We start from the raw sequence: 20,014 nt of genomic DNA on the forward strand, positions 1-20,014 counted from the left end.
TACAGTACTGTAATGATACACACATTACAACTAATTCTATTTGAAACTGCAGTAATCAATATTTTTAGCAATGGCAATGTACAGACTGAAATATCTCAACAACTACTGGATGGATTGCTGTGTAATTTTGTACAGACATTCGTGGTCCCCCGGGGATGAATGCTTCTTCAGTGCTAACTTTGGTGACTTTTCTTTTTGCGCCACAAGCAGGTATGCAAACTATACTATGGCTTTTTCTACTTTCACAGGCAAATCTATTTTCTGATCCGAAGTTAATGATATTGGGCTGTTACGCTTCAGTGGCAATGGCAAGAACAGCAGTATCTTTTTGAAATTAGGGATGAGTCACCCTCATGCACAAATCATACATCAGTAGTAGCTTCAGTTTATGCATAATCCATGATGATGAAGATGCAGAAAAAGAGAAATGCATGGCAAAAATAGCAGATTGCAGTCCTTCCGAGAAGTTTCAATCGCTGCGATTAACTCATATTAACCTTGCAATGTGGTCCAATCACCGCAACATTTCCCCAAATTTGACCAATCATTGTAGTTTGGTCGAGACAGACGACCACCCACCTAGAGCAGAAGGATCTGTCCTAGGTTTCTGCCTTTTAACAGGCAGTTTTTCCTTGCCCTTGTTGCCAAGGTCTTGCTCATGGTGGTACTGTTGGGTCTCTGTAATTAATGTTTTAAAGAGTTCGGTCTAGACCTGCTCTATTTGAAAAGTGTCCTGAGATAACGTCTGTTATGAATTGGCGCTATACGAATTGAATTGAACAGTTTTCTGTTTCAAATGGTAAGTCATATGTCACCAAACTCACTTCCTCGTTTATTGTGTTGAAGAAATAGTGTGATTTTATTGTCACTGGAACAAGCTGCCTTCAAACTTTAGATAACTGTAGATAAAAATGGCTCATTCTAAGGTAACAAAAACACAAAAATTATTAATTTCAGATGAATATACACAAAATACCTATGAATATTATAGAAATAAAAATCAAAATTGAGCTTTTATCAAGGATTCTGACCCACAGCAGGAGGTATAATAGCATGGAAGTAGATGATATAAGGCCAAAAAAAAGATATTTTGGCTACGTTCAAACTGTAAGTGACCCAAATATGAGGTCAGATTTTTTGCAATGTGACCTCGGTGTGAACAGTCATATCAGAATTCATGTGACTTTTACGTCACTCTAGATCTATGTTGGCCATGTGGGTCACTTCAGGACCGCGACCTGTCCACACTGGAATCAGTGCTGACACCTTTGTCTTCATGACTTTAGTGCCATCTGCTGTTGCTTGAAATGTGATCTGACACCTCATACTGCTGTATACACTACACTGTTGGCACTCAGTACACAAACCACTGAAGACAAATGCGTAGGAGGGCAAGATTTTATTTTCACAAGATTAATATACAAAACAAAAGTGCTGCAAATGCTGTATAAATAACCCCCCTGTGTTAACATGGACAACAAACTGAAAACACTGTCAGAGTGAAGCTGCTTTGTCATAGGTGGAGGTGTGGCTTCAGCCTGCCCGCTCTCTCACTGATGTTGAAACTGGTCAAAGCACTTAACAGAGAACAGAGCTAAAAAGCAAGAGAGTAACTCTTGTCTAGCCATTGTACATTTTATTGTCCTTTCTTTAAACATCACCTGCTCTTGATGCTAGCAAATCTCCTGCATTTACCTGAAACATTAACTTTTCAAGAAAATAGGTGTTACAAGGCAAATTAGGAGTAGCAAGTGACTCATGTCTAAGAAGAAAAATAAATAAAATCCAGCATTTACATCCCCGCTCATAACTGACATCTTCTCCCGAAAACTGTTTGGGATGGGACCGAGGCAGGTGGGGACTTTATTTTGAGACAGAGAAGATCCAAAAATATCTGAGTGAGGTTTCAGCATTGCTGGGGGTGAGCTTTAATCAAACACCACAGACACCAAGAAGAGATCAGGCAACCGGAGCTCATGCTCATCACAGTCGGTGTTGAAGTGAAGCTGGCTAAGACCGGGGGAAAAAAATATCTCAGGCTCGCCTGGCGGGAAGAGGAACGGAAAATTCCTCGTTCCGACCTATGTCTGTCAGGTTTTGCTGCGGTTTGCTTTCTAAACTACTGTCCTCCAGGCACTGGCGGGGCAGGGGGGTGTAGGGGGGAGCACCTATGCAAGCACCTGCATCCCAAATAAGGCATCAAAGCAAATATTCTGAATAATCAACAATAAATCTTAAGAAAAATAAAAATAGAACATAAAAAGATGTTTTGACACTGAGAAACAAGAGGTTTGAGGATTGTCCTTCGTTGTATAGTGTTATAACAATGTCATGAACAGGTGTTACTTGGATGAATCTGATGAGGGAAGGAGATTGTTAACTTCTGTCAAACACAAGTGCAACAACTGATATTTCTTTGTCTCCTTCCACCAACAGAATAAAGCCCCAAAAAAATTACAAACAACATGTAGATACATTTTTAACCCACCCTGCACCTTATGAGAGCCATGGACTCCCTTATAATCACTATGACCGCTTATTAAAACTTTTTTCATCATTGTACATTATACAGTTTGTAAAATGGGTTTTTGTACAAAGCATACATCCAAAAGCGTGTGATCTGAGAACTGAGTATAGCCACAGGAGGATAAGGAGGAGAAGGAGGAGAAGGGGGGGGGGAGTGAGTGAGAAAGTAAAATGAGATCCAATGGGGAATCAGAGGGGAAGACAGAAATGGGAAGGTGAACCAGAGAGAGATTCATGCCTTCTCAGGTGGTATTTTCTATCCTGTGTGTGTGTGTGTGTGTGTGTTTGTGTATTTATAGAGCAGGGTAATCAATAGGCTCATTAAGTCCTCCTGGTAGGAACAGTTCAATAGAAACACACACAGCTCCTTTCGCCGTCGTTAAGCTCGTCTGCTTCCACGCAGCTGCAAGCCCCGCCGCCTCTCCTGGTGGAGGCATCAGTTCCGCAGAGCAGCCAACCTGGAAGGTGTGGAAAATGTGGAAAGTTGAATTGTTTGGAGCCCTTGTGAAGTGAAATGAGATACAAGCCTTAGGTTCATTTCCCAGCTGTCAGTGTTATGAACTAGCACTATAGAGTGCGGCAGAGGTGGCAAGTTTTTTTGTAGTCCAACCCGGAAGTTAGCACCGCCCTTTCCTTTGAAAAAAAAAAAAAATATATATATTTTTTGATTGGCTTTTGGATATTGTCATCTATGACAGTAAACTGATCATTAGTTGAAGCCCTAATTGTGGGCAAGGTTAGCAGTCCTGATTCATGGCAATATTGGATTTTTATATTATTGTTGCAACAAGGTGATGAAGTACCTTGATTTGTGAGGTACTTAATTCACTGTATTAGTCACAAACAAGATCATTTCTTTCATTAATAAATATATAAAAGCTGTTGGCCTGCGTCAACATGAAGCAAGAATGGACTCTTTCAACCTAGTGACATGTTTTCCTGCCAGAAAGCTGTCTATAATGAGATAACAACAACAACACCTGCTCAATGAGAAACTGACAGATTGGCATGTTAAAGCCGGTCCCTGTGTTGTGTCCCAATTAGGTTTTATGGAAATAATTTGATCAGATAGAAAGACAACCACAATAGCACAGCAGACAACATACCACTTCACTGAAATCAACATTTAAGCAGCTCTTCTCTGGCTGGGAGTCAGAAATAGAACTGAAAGTAATGACTTTCTGTATCATTTAATCTGCTGACAATTTTTCTGATAAATTCTTTGATATATAAAACGTAAGAAAATAGTGAAAATACCCATGACAATTTCCCCATATTGACCTCTTGTTGTTGTTGTTGTTGCCCAACCAACTGTCCAAAACCTTAACATATTCAATTCACAGTGATATAAAGAAAAACAGCAACTGCAACCACTGAAAAAATCTGTGGCTTTAGGCCATCCACAGAGAGGATAAAAAATGTTAAACCTTGTGGGAATGTGGGATCCTGGCAGTCATCTGTGTCCGTCTGTGTACTCATCACAGGTTAGTTAATGATGCTACTGAATAAAGGGCATATGTGCAGATTGTAACTGTAGATTGAAGTCGATCAGTAAAGAGCATTAATAATGGTGTACATAAAGCTTTTACTGTGAAGAAATATGGCCCTACCATAAAACACACACTTTTAGAATGGAGTTTGGTTTGACAGTGTGGAGCAGAGGGTATTTTAACCTTAATAATTCATATAAACTGAGCATCTAATAATGAACCTCATAAACAGAATAAAGTAATGTAGGAAATGGAAATAAAACCAACATGTTTTGTGGAAAGTGGTATCACAATACTCAAGTGTATCGATATTTTCATACACTCCTAGTCTTAGTTGACCGAAACCCTAATGACCAATTACTACAACTACTACTAAGAGCAGGCAGCCCTAGAAACTGTTGTATCCACCATGATTTTCTTCATTTACAGAATATACTTGTGTTTGTGCTGGGCAGCTTTAAGTTAAGACTTCAAAAATGTTTTCTGCATATGTAAATGTAACCAAACCACAGTTACTTTGACCGTTCTGATAACCCACATCACATTACAACACAGCATCTTCCTTCTGTCTTCGAGCTTCTCCATTTGAGCTGAACATCATGTTTCTTTTTTGTTCACGTCTGACTCTGCAACCGCAACAGTAGCACTCTGTGTGTGGGGGTAGTAGCTCGCTGTGCAATCTAATTTACTGATCATGCTCTACTCTAACTGCAGGGCCGACTGTTCATGTGCTACTTGTTAACCCGGTGCCAGAGAATGAAAACAGCTCTACAGGTGAAGAGTGGGAGGATTCAGTGTCTTGCTTTAAGGAAACACGAGCCAGACACACGGATGTTGCTTCTAAGCTGTAACCCAGTATTTATAGTACGGGACAAAACATATTGTCTTGTAAGTACGGACACTGGTCCTTACCGTCGGGACAGCTGGTCCTCCTTGTCATGGCTCCGTGAGCTCTCCGCGCCCACTGAGGTAGCTCCTGCAGGCAGCTGGCTGAGCTTGTCCATCACCTCCAGGCCGCTCTCCTCTGCTATTTGGTGGATCAGGTCGTCCACCTGCTCCTGAGGCGTGGTCAGCGTCATTGCCGAGCTCATGGAGTCCTCCATCACCTGGTGTAGGAAAGAGAGGGATGGGTAGGAGTTGGACAACAGAAAACTCAGGCCAGAGAGTGCTGGGTTGGATTTTACTTAAATTCAGACATTGTGAAGTGCCAATCAGTTCGACTATAGAATATCTAACCATATGTTTTAAAGCACACTAAACACCAAAACACTGCATGAAACACACACACACACACACACACACACACACACACACACACACACACACACACAGATACTCACTGAGGTGTGGACATCAAGGTTCTGGACTTGAGTTTCAAACTTATCCATGACTGCAGAGACCTTTTGGAGATCCATGGAGTTCAGAGCTTTGTCCAGGGACTTGGTCACCTGGCCCATGTTTTTGGTCACCTGATGGGACAAAAATGCATTTATAATGTATTTGTCTGACAAAAAAAATGTTGTTCTCCCCTCCCAAGCCTATCAAAATAGAGGGAATACTGTGATGTGGTAACATGAAAATAAATGCTTTGTAATCCTATATTTTGCAGATACATTATAGTAAAACTGCATATAATCTAAGGCAGCATGTATTAGTGAGCTGATTTAACACAATAGCTTACCGCCTTCATGGTGACAGCAGTCTGGACTTTAGAGGCCACCGCGTCGACTCGAGACGCCATGCGCAGCCAATTAAGACCCTCATTTTTTTTCCGGATGGCGTTCTCTGCATAAACTCTGGCACATTCGACATTTTTCTGCTGCAAAGCCTGGTAACGGGACAAAGACACCGTTAACACTCAAAATCTGCATCTGCAATTCACCTCAAGTAGATCTCAATTAACAAAAGCTGCCATGTACGTGTACACATATTTAAACGTGTTAAGACTGACAAGCAAAAAACTTATCTAGGCTTATGTGCAATAATGACACTATAAATTACGCAATGTCTTAAAGTCAACAAAGGCTGCAACTAATGATGATTTCTATTATGGAGTTATGTATGGATTAGTTTTACTTAATCATAATGACAAACATTGACAGTAGTACAGTATCCTACTCTTAAACATATGAAATAGGCTTTTTTTTCTACTCACAATTAAACACTGCACTACATGCTTATGGATGGTTGGGTAGCTCGGCCTGTCATCCCTTTAGAACAATCTGCAAAAGCAGTACTCTCAAGAAAGATAGTTGTTTATTGTTGTTTGTGAGTCTCATTCCCAGCTAAGTATTTGATGTCCTGGGAATGTGACTTACAAACAACATTAAACAACTATCTTTCTTGGCTCTGATTGGTTGGATTTATCCAAATGCCATTAGGAGCACCAGGAGGAACCTGTTTTTTTTAACAGATTATCTGTCTCATGTACAACTGTCAGGATATAGTGAAAGTTATTTTTATAAAAGTTACCTACTGCAGCTTTAATTATTTAAATAACTCAATGATCAGGTTTTACCTATCCATTGTGCTGCTGCCTGACGAGATCAGGCAGTAATCTTTTAAATCCCCTATGGAATAATATTGCTTGTAAACTTGATCTATTCTTGTTTGTTCTAAATCATGTCTAACATTATTACTGTTAATTTTTGTGGATTTCTTTCCCTGTAGTTTCACTGAGTGGATAGCATAGTGTAGCTCACATGAAGTTACTAATAATAGCAATTATAATTCGTTAAGCAGTAATAAAAACAAACAGCAGCAGCAGCTGAGTTTCAAATGCATTTCAAATGCAAGACAGGATATGAGAACTGAAGACTATCATGACTCAACAGGGAAACATCTCTGGCCGGTGAGATAATAAGACATCTTTGTAACCCCGCTGTTCCACAACAGCAATCTCTAAACATGAATTTAAAAGAGGGATAGAGATGATAATGACCAAAATGTCAAAAATGTCAGAAATATTTACCTCTAAAAACAACTAACCATAAATGAAATAGTGACACAACCATTTCACAAAACAACCACTCCTTGTTCAAAGCTAAAGCTGTACTGCCCCCTGCTGACTGATGTGTGCCAGTCTTGTACAATAGGATGGGCATAAATGATCTACTGATTCAAAAAAGTTGAAGTTTAATCAATAAATGTCACTGTTAAAAGGTACAGTGTGTAACATTTAGGGGTTTACTCTTATAACGACAGCGAAAGCATTTCAATCTGCAGGCTAATGCTAACAATTATTGGCTAGCTAACTGCAATTTGACATTTTTAGTTGAAGGACCAGTGTGCAGGATTTAGTGGCATCTCGCAGTAATGTTGCACATTATCTAGAGCCAGTGTTTGGTTTGTCCGTTCTGGGCTACTGTAGAAACATGGCGACGGCCACAGAAGAGGACCTGCTCCCTCTGTAGATAAAAAGTTTTTTGTAAGGTGATGATACACTAATGAAAGCATACCTATGAATATTATATTCCATTTCTGCCAACAGATCCTCCTAAATGTTACACACTGTGAATATTTTCACATTCTATATTAACTATTCAACTCACTCGTTTGTCAGGTTTAAGGCCACAAAGATAAAGAGTTACTGGCACTTCCCCAAACAGCCACAGCCAAACATTATCATGACCTTTTACAGGCCAGCTACAAAGATCACAATGATGTTATACAACAAAGAAAAAAGATGTCAAGGATATGTTCTGTATGCAGATGATATCAGTCTGGAGGCTCGAAATTTTTCACTTGTGCTAAACATAGAGCAGTTAGTCAACCAGACCTACTGCTAGTGGTCAGACTACTTCAAACACAACCTTAAAAACCAATCCCTCCTGCTAACTGTTCACTTTTCTTCTTTTTTTATCCACCTGTCTTCTCATTTATAGAACTGCACCTAATGAAGATTGGCCTTCATTGCTAAGATTATTTTTGGGCATTTTGCTTTTATTAGAGAGGTCACAGTAGAGATGAAGATGGAAAACGATGAAGAGAACATTGTGGAGATTGTGATCACAGTATACGATAGCTCAAACATTCAGCTGCCACAGTGCCCCAGTGGATTGGTCTCAAGCGTGGGCCAGTTTGCTCACCTTCTTGACCTTGGCCTGCTCTTTTTCAGACTCCTTCTCTGCCTTCTTGGCCAGTCTCTCGAGCTGCTTGGAAGTGAACTGTTAACCAAAGAGGAAGATGTACAGAAAATTAATAAATAATCGACTTTTACAGATTTATATCAAACTGACATGGATTAAACCTTTTAATAGATAAATACCTTTAGCTGGAAGAGTGTTTCTGTGGAGAGACAGTGAGAGACAGAATTAGGAGTATGGAGTCAGTTCCACAGTAATATACTAACTCTATGTTATACACAGTGTCTAGTGACTTTATATACTAAAACAGGATTGCTGGTAAATAGAGCTGGGCGATAACTTTTCAAATCCAAACTTATGATTTAAAACAATGTAAAAACCGACTAAATCGTACAATCGAGAATTAAACTATGAATGTTATGAACTCTGTAAAACAAGTCCCAATCCACTGCAGTTGCCCATCTATGCACAGTGTGTAGAATCATTATCCCATAGTATACCATGTGAGAAGAAGGGCCACAGTGATAAGACATTACAGATGTGGTGACGTTTCACAGTGCCAAAAATATGGTGTCTTTAGTAGTTTGTTTTTTAGAAAACAAATGGAGATTAAAACATTTTTTTTGCCCATATTGCCCAGCTCTTGGGAAAATAATTAGTTCCACAATGTGGAAACTTGTGTTCAGTTTCACCATGAGAGAAGTCATAAAAACATAATAACATTCATTAAAGTACTAAAGTCTACACTTCCCACACCATCACATTAACATTAACAACCTGCAGCAAAGATAGAGAACTACTCTGTATCCTAGTCTATTGGATCCTACTTTCATTTATTACCTCGACGGCTTTTGGGACAAAGGATTTCTCATAGATATTTCTATTAGCCATTGGTAATCTATAATGTCTCTCTGAACATAAAAGCTTCACTGTGCAGTGGGAGAGGGGTCGTTAATAATTCAGTCAGCTTTCACTTCTTAAGAGTTCATCAAACTACTTAGCTGATTTGTGGCTTCCCCAGATGTATAAAGCCACCCAACTCCATACGCTATGGTTGTTTCCAACAGTAGAAAAAAATAGTTATAGCTTTACCTCAATAATAGACATTTTCATGTCTCTGCCTAACCCTGACACAGGCAGTTCCCTCTGGGCAATGTAAAACATGTATATAATACTGTATGTAATGCATTTCTGGTCAAACATGAGGAAAATATGAATGGGACTACTGTCCCCTAGGGGCCACAATGATTTTGTTGGAGCCTCTGACAGGTGCACTGTAGAGCCTGAAGGTGATTGGGATTTTTAAGACCAAAGCAGATTTTAGAGGGGGAAAAAAATCACTGATTACTGCTGATATAGTGTATTTTTCCAGCTGGAATGAAAATAGACCTTTTCTACAGGGCCCTCAGTGTCCTGCAACTGTCCCAAACCTAACAACATAATGAATATTACTCTGTTGCAGTAATTCACATCACTTCATTGACTCACTCCAGTCCACCAGCTAAGCCTTTCTAGTTGTTCCCTACACTTAAATAACTGAATAAAAAAAATCAAAACACCTCATGAGAAATAATTTAACATATACAAAGTCAACAATTCTAGTAGACTTATGTTGAGAGCTGCTTCTTCTGAGTTCCTCTGTGTTGCCACAGTAATGTCAAACACAGCGCACTCTGCTGGACTGCACTGACTCCAATATACAACAACAGGATTCTTTTTGCGTTATATGGCAAAAACACTATTCATATAGGCTGCTACCACACCGATATGTCTGCCATAGACACAGATACCGGTCTCTTTGTCCAAACAAAAGCACAATGCTATCCAAAAGGTTTCTGAAAGGGCTGTCACGGTTGTCCAGTAAGGTGAAAACTTTACAATGCTATTTAAATGTTGTTTTGTTTTAATCTGTATATGCTACAATTAAAATGTCTCTAAAACCATAATGAAGAAGTAAGAAATACAACCTGGAAAATATATATATATATATATATAAAATTCCAAATGCCATACCCTGCTACTGCATCCTTCAGTTACAATTCTTCATATTATTAAAGTATTAAAGTATTTCTGATAACGTTAAATGCGTCCATGTTGGTCGCAGCTACACTAACGTTAGCTGAGTGTGATATTCCTCATACAACAGTCATTAGCTAAGAAAAGACGAGCGTCCAGACAAGATGTTAACTCAAAGCGAAGGACAAACACTTTATCTGTTTGTCTGGCTACACTTTTCATGTGTAAAGGAACGAACTGTAACTCATAACAGGTCTGACAGCTAACCGAGCTAGCTAGCTATCCACCCACCCAAGCTAACAAGCTAACGTTAGCTCCCTGTCATTAGATTGGTGGTTTAGTTAAAATCAGAGGCAACGTCCATCAAGACGGACCGTTCAGCTGTGGAAACACGACATACCATCCATGTCAAGACGAATATGCTTCCAGGTGATCACAGGACAAATAATATTCCGCTACCCGACAGGATAGTCTTGATTTGTTTTGATCTAACCGTGTATCTGATACCGCACTTCCTGGTCCAACAGCAGTCACGTGATCCAAATTCTTCTTCGTTCCCCGCCCCACTTCTTCTTCGTGGTGTTTCTTTTTTTTTTTTTTTTCTGGGGGGGATAAACAACGAAACGGTGCATTACCGCCACCAATAGATAAGGAATGTGGATGGGAGAATAAAAAGAACACAAAACTATCTGATTGTTCTCCTCTGAAGACGGAAGACTTAATAGATGATAAAGAATAGATTCATCTCAGGAATTTCTTTAAACAAAAAAATAAAATATAACAAAAATCAAAATATAATTTGATCACTGTGAGGAATTAGATCATAATGGTTTTGAATCTGAGCTGACAGCTACTCTCAATGGTTTTGTTTCTTCAGTCAGTTGTAATTGTAATTCAGAGTCCGTTCTTGTTCCCAGGTCATCAAATCGATGTTACTTTATTCAGATAAATTCTGTTCACACATTTTAAATAAGTTTGGCAAAATGCTGCATATGAGTGTAACTTCAATTAACTGAATAGAATTGGTACAATTATCTTAATTATTAAGTTACATTAACAGTAAATTCTTGAGTTACTTCTACTCAAATCAAATATCTTTCCTGCTTAAAAACAACCAGCTGAAGCAATCTGTGTCCTCCAACAGTTCAAGTTGAACTAACTTACTGGGTTTCACACTGCAGACATGCAGCTTTCCTTGAACTGAGGCAAAAAAACAGAACAATAAATTGACATATTTTTTACTAGATTATTGCAGTCTAGTTGGAAAAATAATAATCCAGAAACAATTGTCTGCTCGGTGTTGCACAAAGTGTGTATTTTGTTTTGAAAGTGGTCTCTGGGTTACAGGCTGCTGGAGGGATAACGTTAGCTACAAACCACCTCCTCCTGAACACTGCCCATTAAGGGTTCATTTAGTCTTTCAGCCAGAATCACGGACATGTCCTTATTGGTTAAGATGTTCAGTGGAGGAGAAAAGGTGAGAAAGAAGCCCGGCCAACAAGAGGAGATTGAGAAACCTCCAGACAGAGAGGAGTTGCTGATGAAGAAGAAATCATTTCTGAAGGAAAAGATTGACCAGGAGCTCCTGTGTGTCAAGAAAAACCTCAGAAAGAACAGAGGAGGTGAGATATTTCAGAGGGAAGAATACAGTATCAATTACTGTATTCTTTAAGAAACATTAAAACGTAAAAGTAGCCAGGTGAGGTAACGTGAGTGTTAGCTAACAAGCTAGCCCTTTATGAAGCTAGCACGTTAGCTCACTGACCTCTGTTACTTTAAGAGCCTTTCAGGGTTAACAAACCAAAGTCATCAGCATACTGCTCAGAGCATAGACATATCTAACGTTACATTACACAGCTATTGATTATTATATGTGCATGCAAACTTTAGAAGAAACTAACCAATTTTATTTCATTTTAGTGAATGAATACAAACACATATAACAATTATTGTTATTATACATATAATTATTATACATATATTATTGTGCTACAGCCTCAACCTGAACGTGAGTCAGGCGTGTTTTTGAGTTATGGCATGTTGCCCGGTCCAATATGGCGGCGACGTTGTATGTCCATGGGCCTCACAGCCATTAGGTAACAGCTGTGAAACACATTTAACATTTTAATTTAGTGTAGCCTAGTTTACACGAAGAGGTCTTGAATTAAAATTACATTAATACATGACCATAATAGATTAAAAGTGTGAGAAAAGAAAAAGAGATTAAAAAAATCTGTGTTAGTGTGAGGTCAGATTTTCTATTGAGAAACTTTTAATGGATAAAAGAGCTGGAGAGAAGTGTCTGCTTTAGCCTAATCCAGCAAATTAAATACGGTAATGTTACCTGACAAATGGCTGTGGAAGCCACTCACACTCAGGCTATGCTGCCATATCCCCCAGTGTATAACTAGGGGAGCATGCCTATGTTCCCACATTTCCTTTTTCCTAAATTGGTATCAGATTTTATCCCCCTTTCTCCCAATTTGGTATCCCCTAACCCCTAACCGTAACACAATGTAGGAACACAAGACCTAATTTTGAAAATGTCCTAGAAATGTGGGAACATGGGCTGTGGGAACATAAGGCTGACCCCATAACGAGAACTTTGTAAACTGGGACTCTGTTTTAGTCTGCTTTGCTATTTCGATGTTATATTTATTATGGAACATTTTATGTTGTTTTTATCAATGGTCTTATTTTATGGGCATTAATTGCCTACATTTTCGTTGTTCGGTTGATTAGGATGAAAGTACATGTTTTATGGAAGAATAAATTGAACGTTGAAATCAAGCGATAACGATAATGTATTGGCTATAATTTAATTGTCAAAATATTATCTAATAATATGTTATACTTATCACAGTGTAGGTAGTATGGCAAAATGTCGGACTGTTGACAAATGTATATCATCTTACTGTATCATCGTACTGTACTCCTGTACTGTGTCAAGAAAGCTGCAGGCCTCCTGTATTTTCACTACTTATATACAGTAACAAATACAGCTGCCATCAAGATAACATGGCTTGACACTTATCTGTGTGATCACTGAAGTTGCTGTTTTGTTTGAAAACCCCAATGATTGTGTCTTTCTTTTCACTTTGTTGAGCTAAGTATGTTCATACTCTTATAGTGTATCTAACTGTGTTCTCTTCCAGTGTCTCTGCAGGCGCTGAGAAGAAAGAAGTGGTACGAGAAACATCTCAAGTACATTGACTGCGCCGTTAAGGCCATGAGGTCTGCTCAGGAACACATGTAAGGGGAAAAATATCAGCACACGTGGTCATTTTGAATTATTGACATGAATACCTGAAAGAAATGGAGTTGAAGAACTCACAGAATATATGTGGATGTTTTCTATTTCCATGTGATACCATGAGTTCTGGCTCCAGCTCACTGCAATGTTGTAACATCCTCTTTTTGTGTACATACATGTAGTTAAAGTGAAAGTCAATTGAGACAGGAACTCTCTGCTGGACGTTTCAGAGATATCGTCAACAAGGTGAACGAGCTGATCAAGGACATTACAGAGGAGCAGGATGAGACTCGAGACATGTCGGACACCTTCTACACATCTGTGAGCTTTGGAGTAGAATTTGATGAGGTACAATGAGAGTTACTATTTCAGGAGTTTTATTTCTGTGTGACTTATCTTTTTGACTTATTGTTTATTTGCACAGAATAGTGTGATTCTGATTCAATCATCATTTGCTATATCATGACGTATATATCATGTTGATGTAAAAAATAAAAAGTTATCAATATAGCCACAAGCAGGGCGCCCGGATAGCTCAGTGGGTAGAGCTGGCGACCCACGTACCTAGGCAGAGTCCTTGCTGCAGCAGCTAAGGTTTCAATTCCGACCTGCGGCCCTTTGCTGCATGTCATCCCCTCTCTCTGTCCCCCTTTCCTGTCTGTCTTCCACTGTCACTATAATAAAGGCAATAAAAGCCCAAAAAATTTACTTAAAAAAATTAAAGCCACAAGCAGCCATGCAGGGTTCAAGTCATAACAGACTGTTTCAACAAATTACAAAATAGTTTTACACACTTCGTTCAATATTGTTTTGAAACATATCATTTGAGTTCTGTAATGACTGGACAAACAATGATTTATAGTCTGTATTTGTGTACTGAGCCACGCCCCTCTGAAAGCTCTTTGCTCAGTATCTTGAAAACTAAATAGGACATAAACACGTTTTATACAACTCTTGTCATTATAATACAGTATTTTCACCTAGCATCTCAAAATATTGACTTAGTATCACAAAGTCATTATTTTGAGATACTAAGTCAGACCAATGGTTTAGGAGGAGATGTCAAAAATGTGCTTTACAAAAAATTCTAAATGGCGGAAAGTCTAGTCAGACAGACTCAATGGTCCAAGAGCATTTTTGTACAGCACATTGAGCTGGACATATGTGTCCAATTTCAAGTCAGTTGGAATCAGTGTGAGAGCTGTGGCCTTTGCAAAATTGCATTTTGGGCCACCATCTGGCCAATTGGGTTCATGTGTTTTGGGAGGCCTTTGCACATCATTTGCCAGGTTTCATATTTAAAGCTCATTCCAGCACACTGCAGTTTTCTATTTTGATATGAGCCAGTTTCTGTGTGTGTGTTTCCTTCAGGATGAGCTGCTGGCAGAGCTGGACAGGCTGGAGAAGAATCTGGATGAGAGTCTCTTTGAGAAGGACAGAATGGAGGAGAGAGTCCCTTGTACCAAAGTGTCGCCAACCACATCACCTCCCCGTCCTGGTAAGAACCATCTGATAGCATCTGGTTAGCGTGGTTGGTAAAGCAGAGGACTTGCTGATGTATCAACTGATTCATGCAGATAGCTCACAGTTGTTTTTGTCTTTTCTCCCCCAAAGCCAAGACTGAGGAAGACGAGTTTGAGGAAGATTTAGAGTATCTGCGTCGCTGGGTGAACGGACCCTCATAAACACACCATAGTGCAGGATGGAATAAATACATTATTGTTCATGAGTTTCCCATGTTTATGTGGACATTTGACTCTATAGCAAAGTGTTAGTGAAAAGGAGCGAGTTATTTAATGCAATGTATTGCAGAAACTACTTCTAATTTTTATTGTAGTGAAGTATTATGAGCTCTGTAATACACTATTATTATTATTATACTATAATTAGGGCATTTGTAAACATGATTTAAAGCTGCAGTCGTTAAACGTATTATTTTTATTTAAACTGAAACTTTCACTATGTCCTGACAGTAGTATAAGACAGATAATCTCTGAAAACATTTGGTTCCTCTGGCTCCTCCTAGTGCTCCTAATGGTATTTGCACAAATCCACCAGGCCTGAATGAAAACAGCCAATCAGAGCCAAGAAAGATAGTTCATTCTCATTCCCTGGTTGTTAAATACAGACACTTTGGGTCCCTGGAAGTAAAACTAAACATTTGCCATGAGGAGCACTAGGAGGAGCCAGAGGAACCTGATGTTTTCACAGATTATTTATTCTGTCTTGTACTATTGTGAGGATATAGAGCAAGTTTCGGCAAATATAACAAAAAAACATTTTTTATTAAATAAATGTACCTACTGCAGCTTTAATTACCCTATGAAGTAATGCGACATTACTGAACTTGTCCCCTCCCATCATTGTTTCACCTACTCATGCTTCTCAGCAGTGGCTCTTATTATTTTGTGTATTACTACAAATTGATCTTTTTTATATAGGATCTTTGCTGTAGCTGAGATGGTCTTTTAAGGTTTGGTGAAACACAGTGTTGGCTTTGATGCTGTTGGCAGTCAGGGTCCTTACGTTAAGAGTTTTTGTTTCAAATTGCTGAATGTTACAAAAATAAACATTGAATTTATAGACATGAGATTTGAATAATCGATCTAACACAGAGGAACCTGCTTGTTTCACAGATTATCTGTCTCATTTACTTCTGTCAGGATATAGTGAACGTTTCAGCAGATATCACAAAAAAATTTCTTTATAAAAGTTACCTACTGCTGCCATGTACCTAGCTGCAGCAGCCCCTTTCCTGTCTATCTTCAGCCCCAAAATATATGTTTAAAAAAAAGTTACTGCAGCTTTAAACCCAGTATCTCTATCTACTCCTGTGAGACACTGCACAGGATTAGTGTCTGTCACCCAGACAGAGCGAGTGACGGTAACAGGGAGGGAGTGGCAGAGACGGGGGAGAGGAAGATTGGCAGTAGTCTCAGGCATAGCACAGGCCCATAAATACAGACTGTTAATGTGCCGTAGCAAAGGCCGACCAAAATGTGAGCACCATGTATGTGGACTGTACAGCAGCTGACTAAAGCCTAATGGGGTCTGGAGCAAGCCAGAGGCAAGATTCAGGTAGGGGTGAAATACACAGAACCTCCAATGACCTCAGTAGAGAGCTGTGTGGATAGAAATGATGAGTTAATAGGTAATTCTGTGATTTCTACAAGTTGGATTAAAGGATTGCTTCTTGAGGAACAGATTGAATTTTCACAATATTCTGTTTGTGTTTGTCCTAAAGTACGGGGGAGGTATATCTGTCCACTACTGTAGATAGGAATATTTTAGTGTACACTGACATAGGGGAGAGTGGGGTAAGTTGAGCCAAAGGGTAAGTTGAGCCACCCCTTGTTGCTAGGAAATGGTAAACGTTGATCATGTGACCAAATATTTAGGAGGAAGACATCACTTCATGGAGTCTGTGAATGTAAGAACCACATAGTTAATATTTAATATTTATTTCCAAAAAATCTTTTTTCACTCTTGAAAGTGAATTGAGTCTATCATAAGTTTCATGAGAATTGGGTTTAGACCAAAATAGATGATTTTAAATTAGTTTTATACATCAATTGTGGTATCTATGAGCTACAACATGAGCTCATAAACCTAGCATAAAAGTGCACCATTTTAGCTGTGGGGACTAATAAAGTCAGAATGGTAGCTCTGGGGTAAGTTGAGCCATTTGGCCAGGGGTAAGTTGAGCCGGTGGCGACAGCCAAAATACACTCAATAAGTGTATCCAAAAACATATTCTGTGTATATTCCAAAAACACAGCTGTTAATGTTCTCTTCCTAAGCGCACTTTAAGGCATTCTCATGTTAAAATGTTTTTTCACAAAACAGCTGTTTAACAGTTATATGCAATAATAATAATAAAAAAAGTTATTGTACCTGTTACAAATAAATAAAATACACAGTTGTTATTAGGGAGGGAGAAGGTGAGGGAGGGGTGGGTGGAGGTGGGGAGGAAGGTGGGGGGGGGGGTAGGGATACGGCTCAACTTACCCCATACACGGGGTAAATTGAGCCACGAGACCACTTTTTGTGGACATGCTATATTATGGAAACAGTTATGTTTACACTCATTCTGTTTGTTTGAAGGGATTCACAACATCCTGAAATACATGCAGATATATTAGTTAGCGACAAAACTATGATTGCCTTGATGTAGTGATCCTAAATATGAAAAATGGCTCATCTTACCCCACTCTCCCCTACTATCCAGATAGCTTTTGAAGCCATAGACTAATTACTTTAGAAGTTATTTGACATGTATTGTCTACCATCAGCATAGATGTAGGATGTGTCCTCCTCATGTACCAAGTTACAATGTACTTCAGCAGTGTAAAAAGGTCTGGTGTCTTTTTATCAACGCTGCTGAATATATACCAAACTGTTAATGATCATTGTAACCGATAATTATTCTTCTCTGTGTAGTACTGACCTGCGGTAGACACAGCCCTAACACTCTTAAGAAATTAGCACAATCCAATTTAAAAGGTGTTGTTGCTCCTTGTACCGAACACACACACACACACACACACACACACACAGGCACACACAGCTGGAAATCCTTTAGTCAGCAAGTTTGACTCACCTGACCTGCAGGTCAATTCCAGGCCAATAAAAGTCCAGTGTTTACTCTTATATCTGTGAGGACTAAGTAGACAGGAACTAAAGGTTGGAGGCTGGTGGAGATGGGGTGTGGGTAAAGACCACCTTTCATAAGTTTCTTGGGTTCATGAAGCTGCTGCATATCTGACTGATATTTGGTGTCAGTCAGCGTGTATCTTCCACCTGTGATAGTCATTTTCTCCCTCTTGGTTGCAGAGAGCTCCCTCCCATTACAGTCCATCCCTGAGTCGGATTCAGGTAGCTCCTCTTCAGGCCCACCAACCATCCTCGTCACTGCTCCATCACGAGAAGACATATACGCCTCGCCGACCAAGATAACTATAGCCGATGCCATCAAAGAGCGGAGGCCTTCTTCCACACCAGTTGTAGTGGGGAAGAAATTCATGGCCAGAAAGTGACTCAGCATGTCCCATCACAGAAGGTAAAGTGGGAATCAAACATGAGTGAGAGTGAGATAGGAGAGAGCAGCACATACTGTAAACTATAAACATAGTGGAAGTATTCAATTCCTAAAAGTTGCAGTATTTATAATTGACAATTATATTTCATAGGTTCCTCAAAGAGGAACTTTACTGACTTTACACATGAAGATCAGTTTACTTATCATGGGGGGTACTACTCAGTGTATATAGACAGTTGTGGCTCTGGAGCATAGGTTATTGTAGGTTAGGTATTATAAAAAGTATAAACCAGACATCAAGATGGTGCCTATTCAATCCAATGAGAATAAGGCTGCGTTTCGTTAGCTGTTCCACTTCATTGATTCACCCTCAGCCCCTGGCATACGTCACACAGAGGCCACCTGGAGAGCAGAGAGAAAGTGGGTGGGGGAGCTGCACGGGATTTAACAAACTATCATGGATGAACCACCATTTGTTGGCCAATCATCAGAAATACCCACAGACTCATTTCAATGAAAAACTGAAACTGAAAGGCAATTTGATCCGTGATATTCATATGGATGAAAATGAGCTCTATAACTTTGGCACATTTAGATGAGTAACCTGAAATGCTGATTATGTGCATTGTCCCTGGTAAATAAATAAAAGTTATAGTTTACACACCTATAGAGTGAGCTCCATTGTTGGGGCTGATCTCATCTAGTTCACTTAAGTGTTCAGATAAATGGAACAAGACTTATGACGTCAGCGGGGATTATCCTGAGGGCTAGTGTTGAGGCGGAGGGAAGTGCACTGTTGTTCGTCTGCTGCATATGCCAGACATAATCGGCCTTGTTTCAACAGTTTCACAGACGTGTCTTTTATTGGCTAATGGGGATGTAAGGGGAAAATGCCTTTTGGGCCACAGGGAATGTTTTTGCTGCAGTGGGCCATCGGGGCCGTTTTGGTCATTGGGCAAAATTGTAAACAAGGCTGAGTGGTAATAAATAATACATCCATGCTCAGGAGTATGATTTGTCCTGTCAGAGAAAATAATGATGAAGTAATCAATGTTAGGAGATGAAGGGTGGAAAGATATGGGCATTTAGCAGGCAGGCCCTAATGAAAATATCTTCTTACTGGTTGGGTAAAGGATTAGGAAGAATCTTGACCCATATTAGGAACTTGTGTGGCCATTCTTTCAAAGATGCCATATGAGTCACCCAACATTATAGAAGTGCAATAATTCATTGCTGGAGTAGCCCTTTAAGTGTTACTACTACTGCTAGCTACTACATCCATTCTCTCCCAAAAACGGACCTTTTTCACAGCAGCCATTTTGACATGAACTAGAAGGTAACACAGTTGTTAGCAATGACACTAATTAAGGTTCTGTTCCATTCAGGTCGTCAAACAGAGTCAGGGTGCTGCTGTTGAGCATGCTGGCTCACTGGAAAGGTTCTGCTACACTAAATGGAATTCAACCTTAAATCATATCGTTGGTAACACCTGTGGACTAGTGTGACTGGATCATGCCTTGTAATCAAATGGGAAGGCAGAACTGCTTAAAAACGGACATATATTTTATTTAATTTATTTTTTTTAATTCCAGTCTTCCAAGAATGA

At 39.4% G+C, this 20,014-nt stretch overlaps 2 protein-coding genes across 4 annotated transcripts; one reads left to right on the forward strand and one right to left on the reverse strand.

The window, feature by feature from the left end:
• Positions 1 to 1,384: 1,384 nt before the first annotated feature.
• On the reverse strand, positions 1,385 to 10,674 carry chmp1a (charged multivesicular body protein 1A). The gene is made up of 7 exons (XM_051383350.1): positions 10,518 to 10,674; positions 8,284 to 8,303; positions 8,105 to 8,182; positions 5,698 to 5,844; positions 5,357 to 5,485; positions 4,929 to 5,122; positions 1,385 to 2,984 (listed from the first exon to the last, which is right to left on the reverse strand). Exons 1-7 carry the CDS (start codon positions 10,522 to 10,524, stop codon positions 2,963 to 2,965), a joined length of 597 nt encoding a protein of 198 aa, XP_051239310.1. The 5' UTR covers positions 10,525 to 10,674; the 3' UTR covers positions 1,385 to 2,962.
• A 765-nt stretch (positions 10,675 to 11,439) lies between these two features.
• Positions 11,440 to 19,926, forward strand: LOC127353780 (charged multivesicular body protein 4b-like). 3 transcript variants are annotated; one of them, XM_051383339.1, is made up of 6 exons: positions 11,446 to 11,739; positions 13,273 to 13,369; positions 13,601 to 13,718; positions 14,742 to 14,868; positions 18,204 to 18,429; positions 19,794 to 19,926. In XM_051383339.1, the coding sequence occupies exons 1-5, from the start codon at positions 11,556 to 11,558 to the stop codon at positions 18,404 to 18,406; spliced, it is 729 nt and encodes a 242-aa protein (XP_051239299.1). In that variant the 5' UTR covers positions 11,446 to 11,555; the 3' UTR covers positions 18,407 to 18,429; positions 19,794 to 19,926. The 3 variants fall into 3 exon arrangements, 2 of the variants coding, with proteins under 2 accessions (XP_051239300.1, XP_051239299.1); XM_051383340.1 differs by lacking the exons at positions 18,204 to 18,429; positions 19,794 to 19,926 and adding an exon at positions 14,985 to 15,957 and having other exon boundaries at positions 11,440 to 11,739; XR_007881347.1 differs by lacking the exons at positions 11,446 to 11,739; positions 13,273 to 13,369; positions 13,601 to 13,718; positions 14,742 to 14,868; positions 19,794 to 19,926 and adding an exon at positions 16,134 to 16,448 and having other exon boundaries at positions 18,204 to 18,318.
• Positions 19,927 to 20,014: the final 88 nt, after the last annotated feature.

This window comes from Dicentrarchus labrax, unplaced genomic scaffold (genome assembly GCF_905237075.1).
Source record: "Dicentrarchus labrax unplaced genomic scaffold, dlabrax2021, whole genome shotgun sequence".
Lineage (NCBI taxonomy): Eukaryota > Metazoa > Chordata > Actinopteri > Moronidae > Dicentrarchus > Dicentrarchus labrax.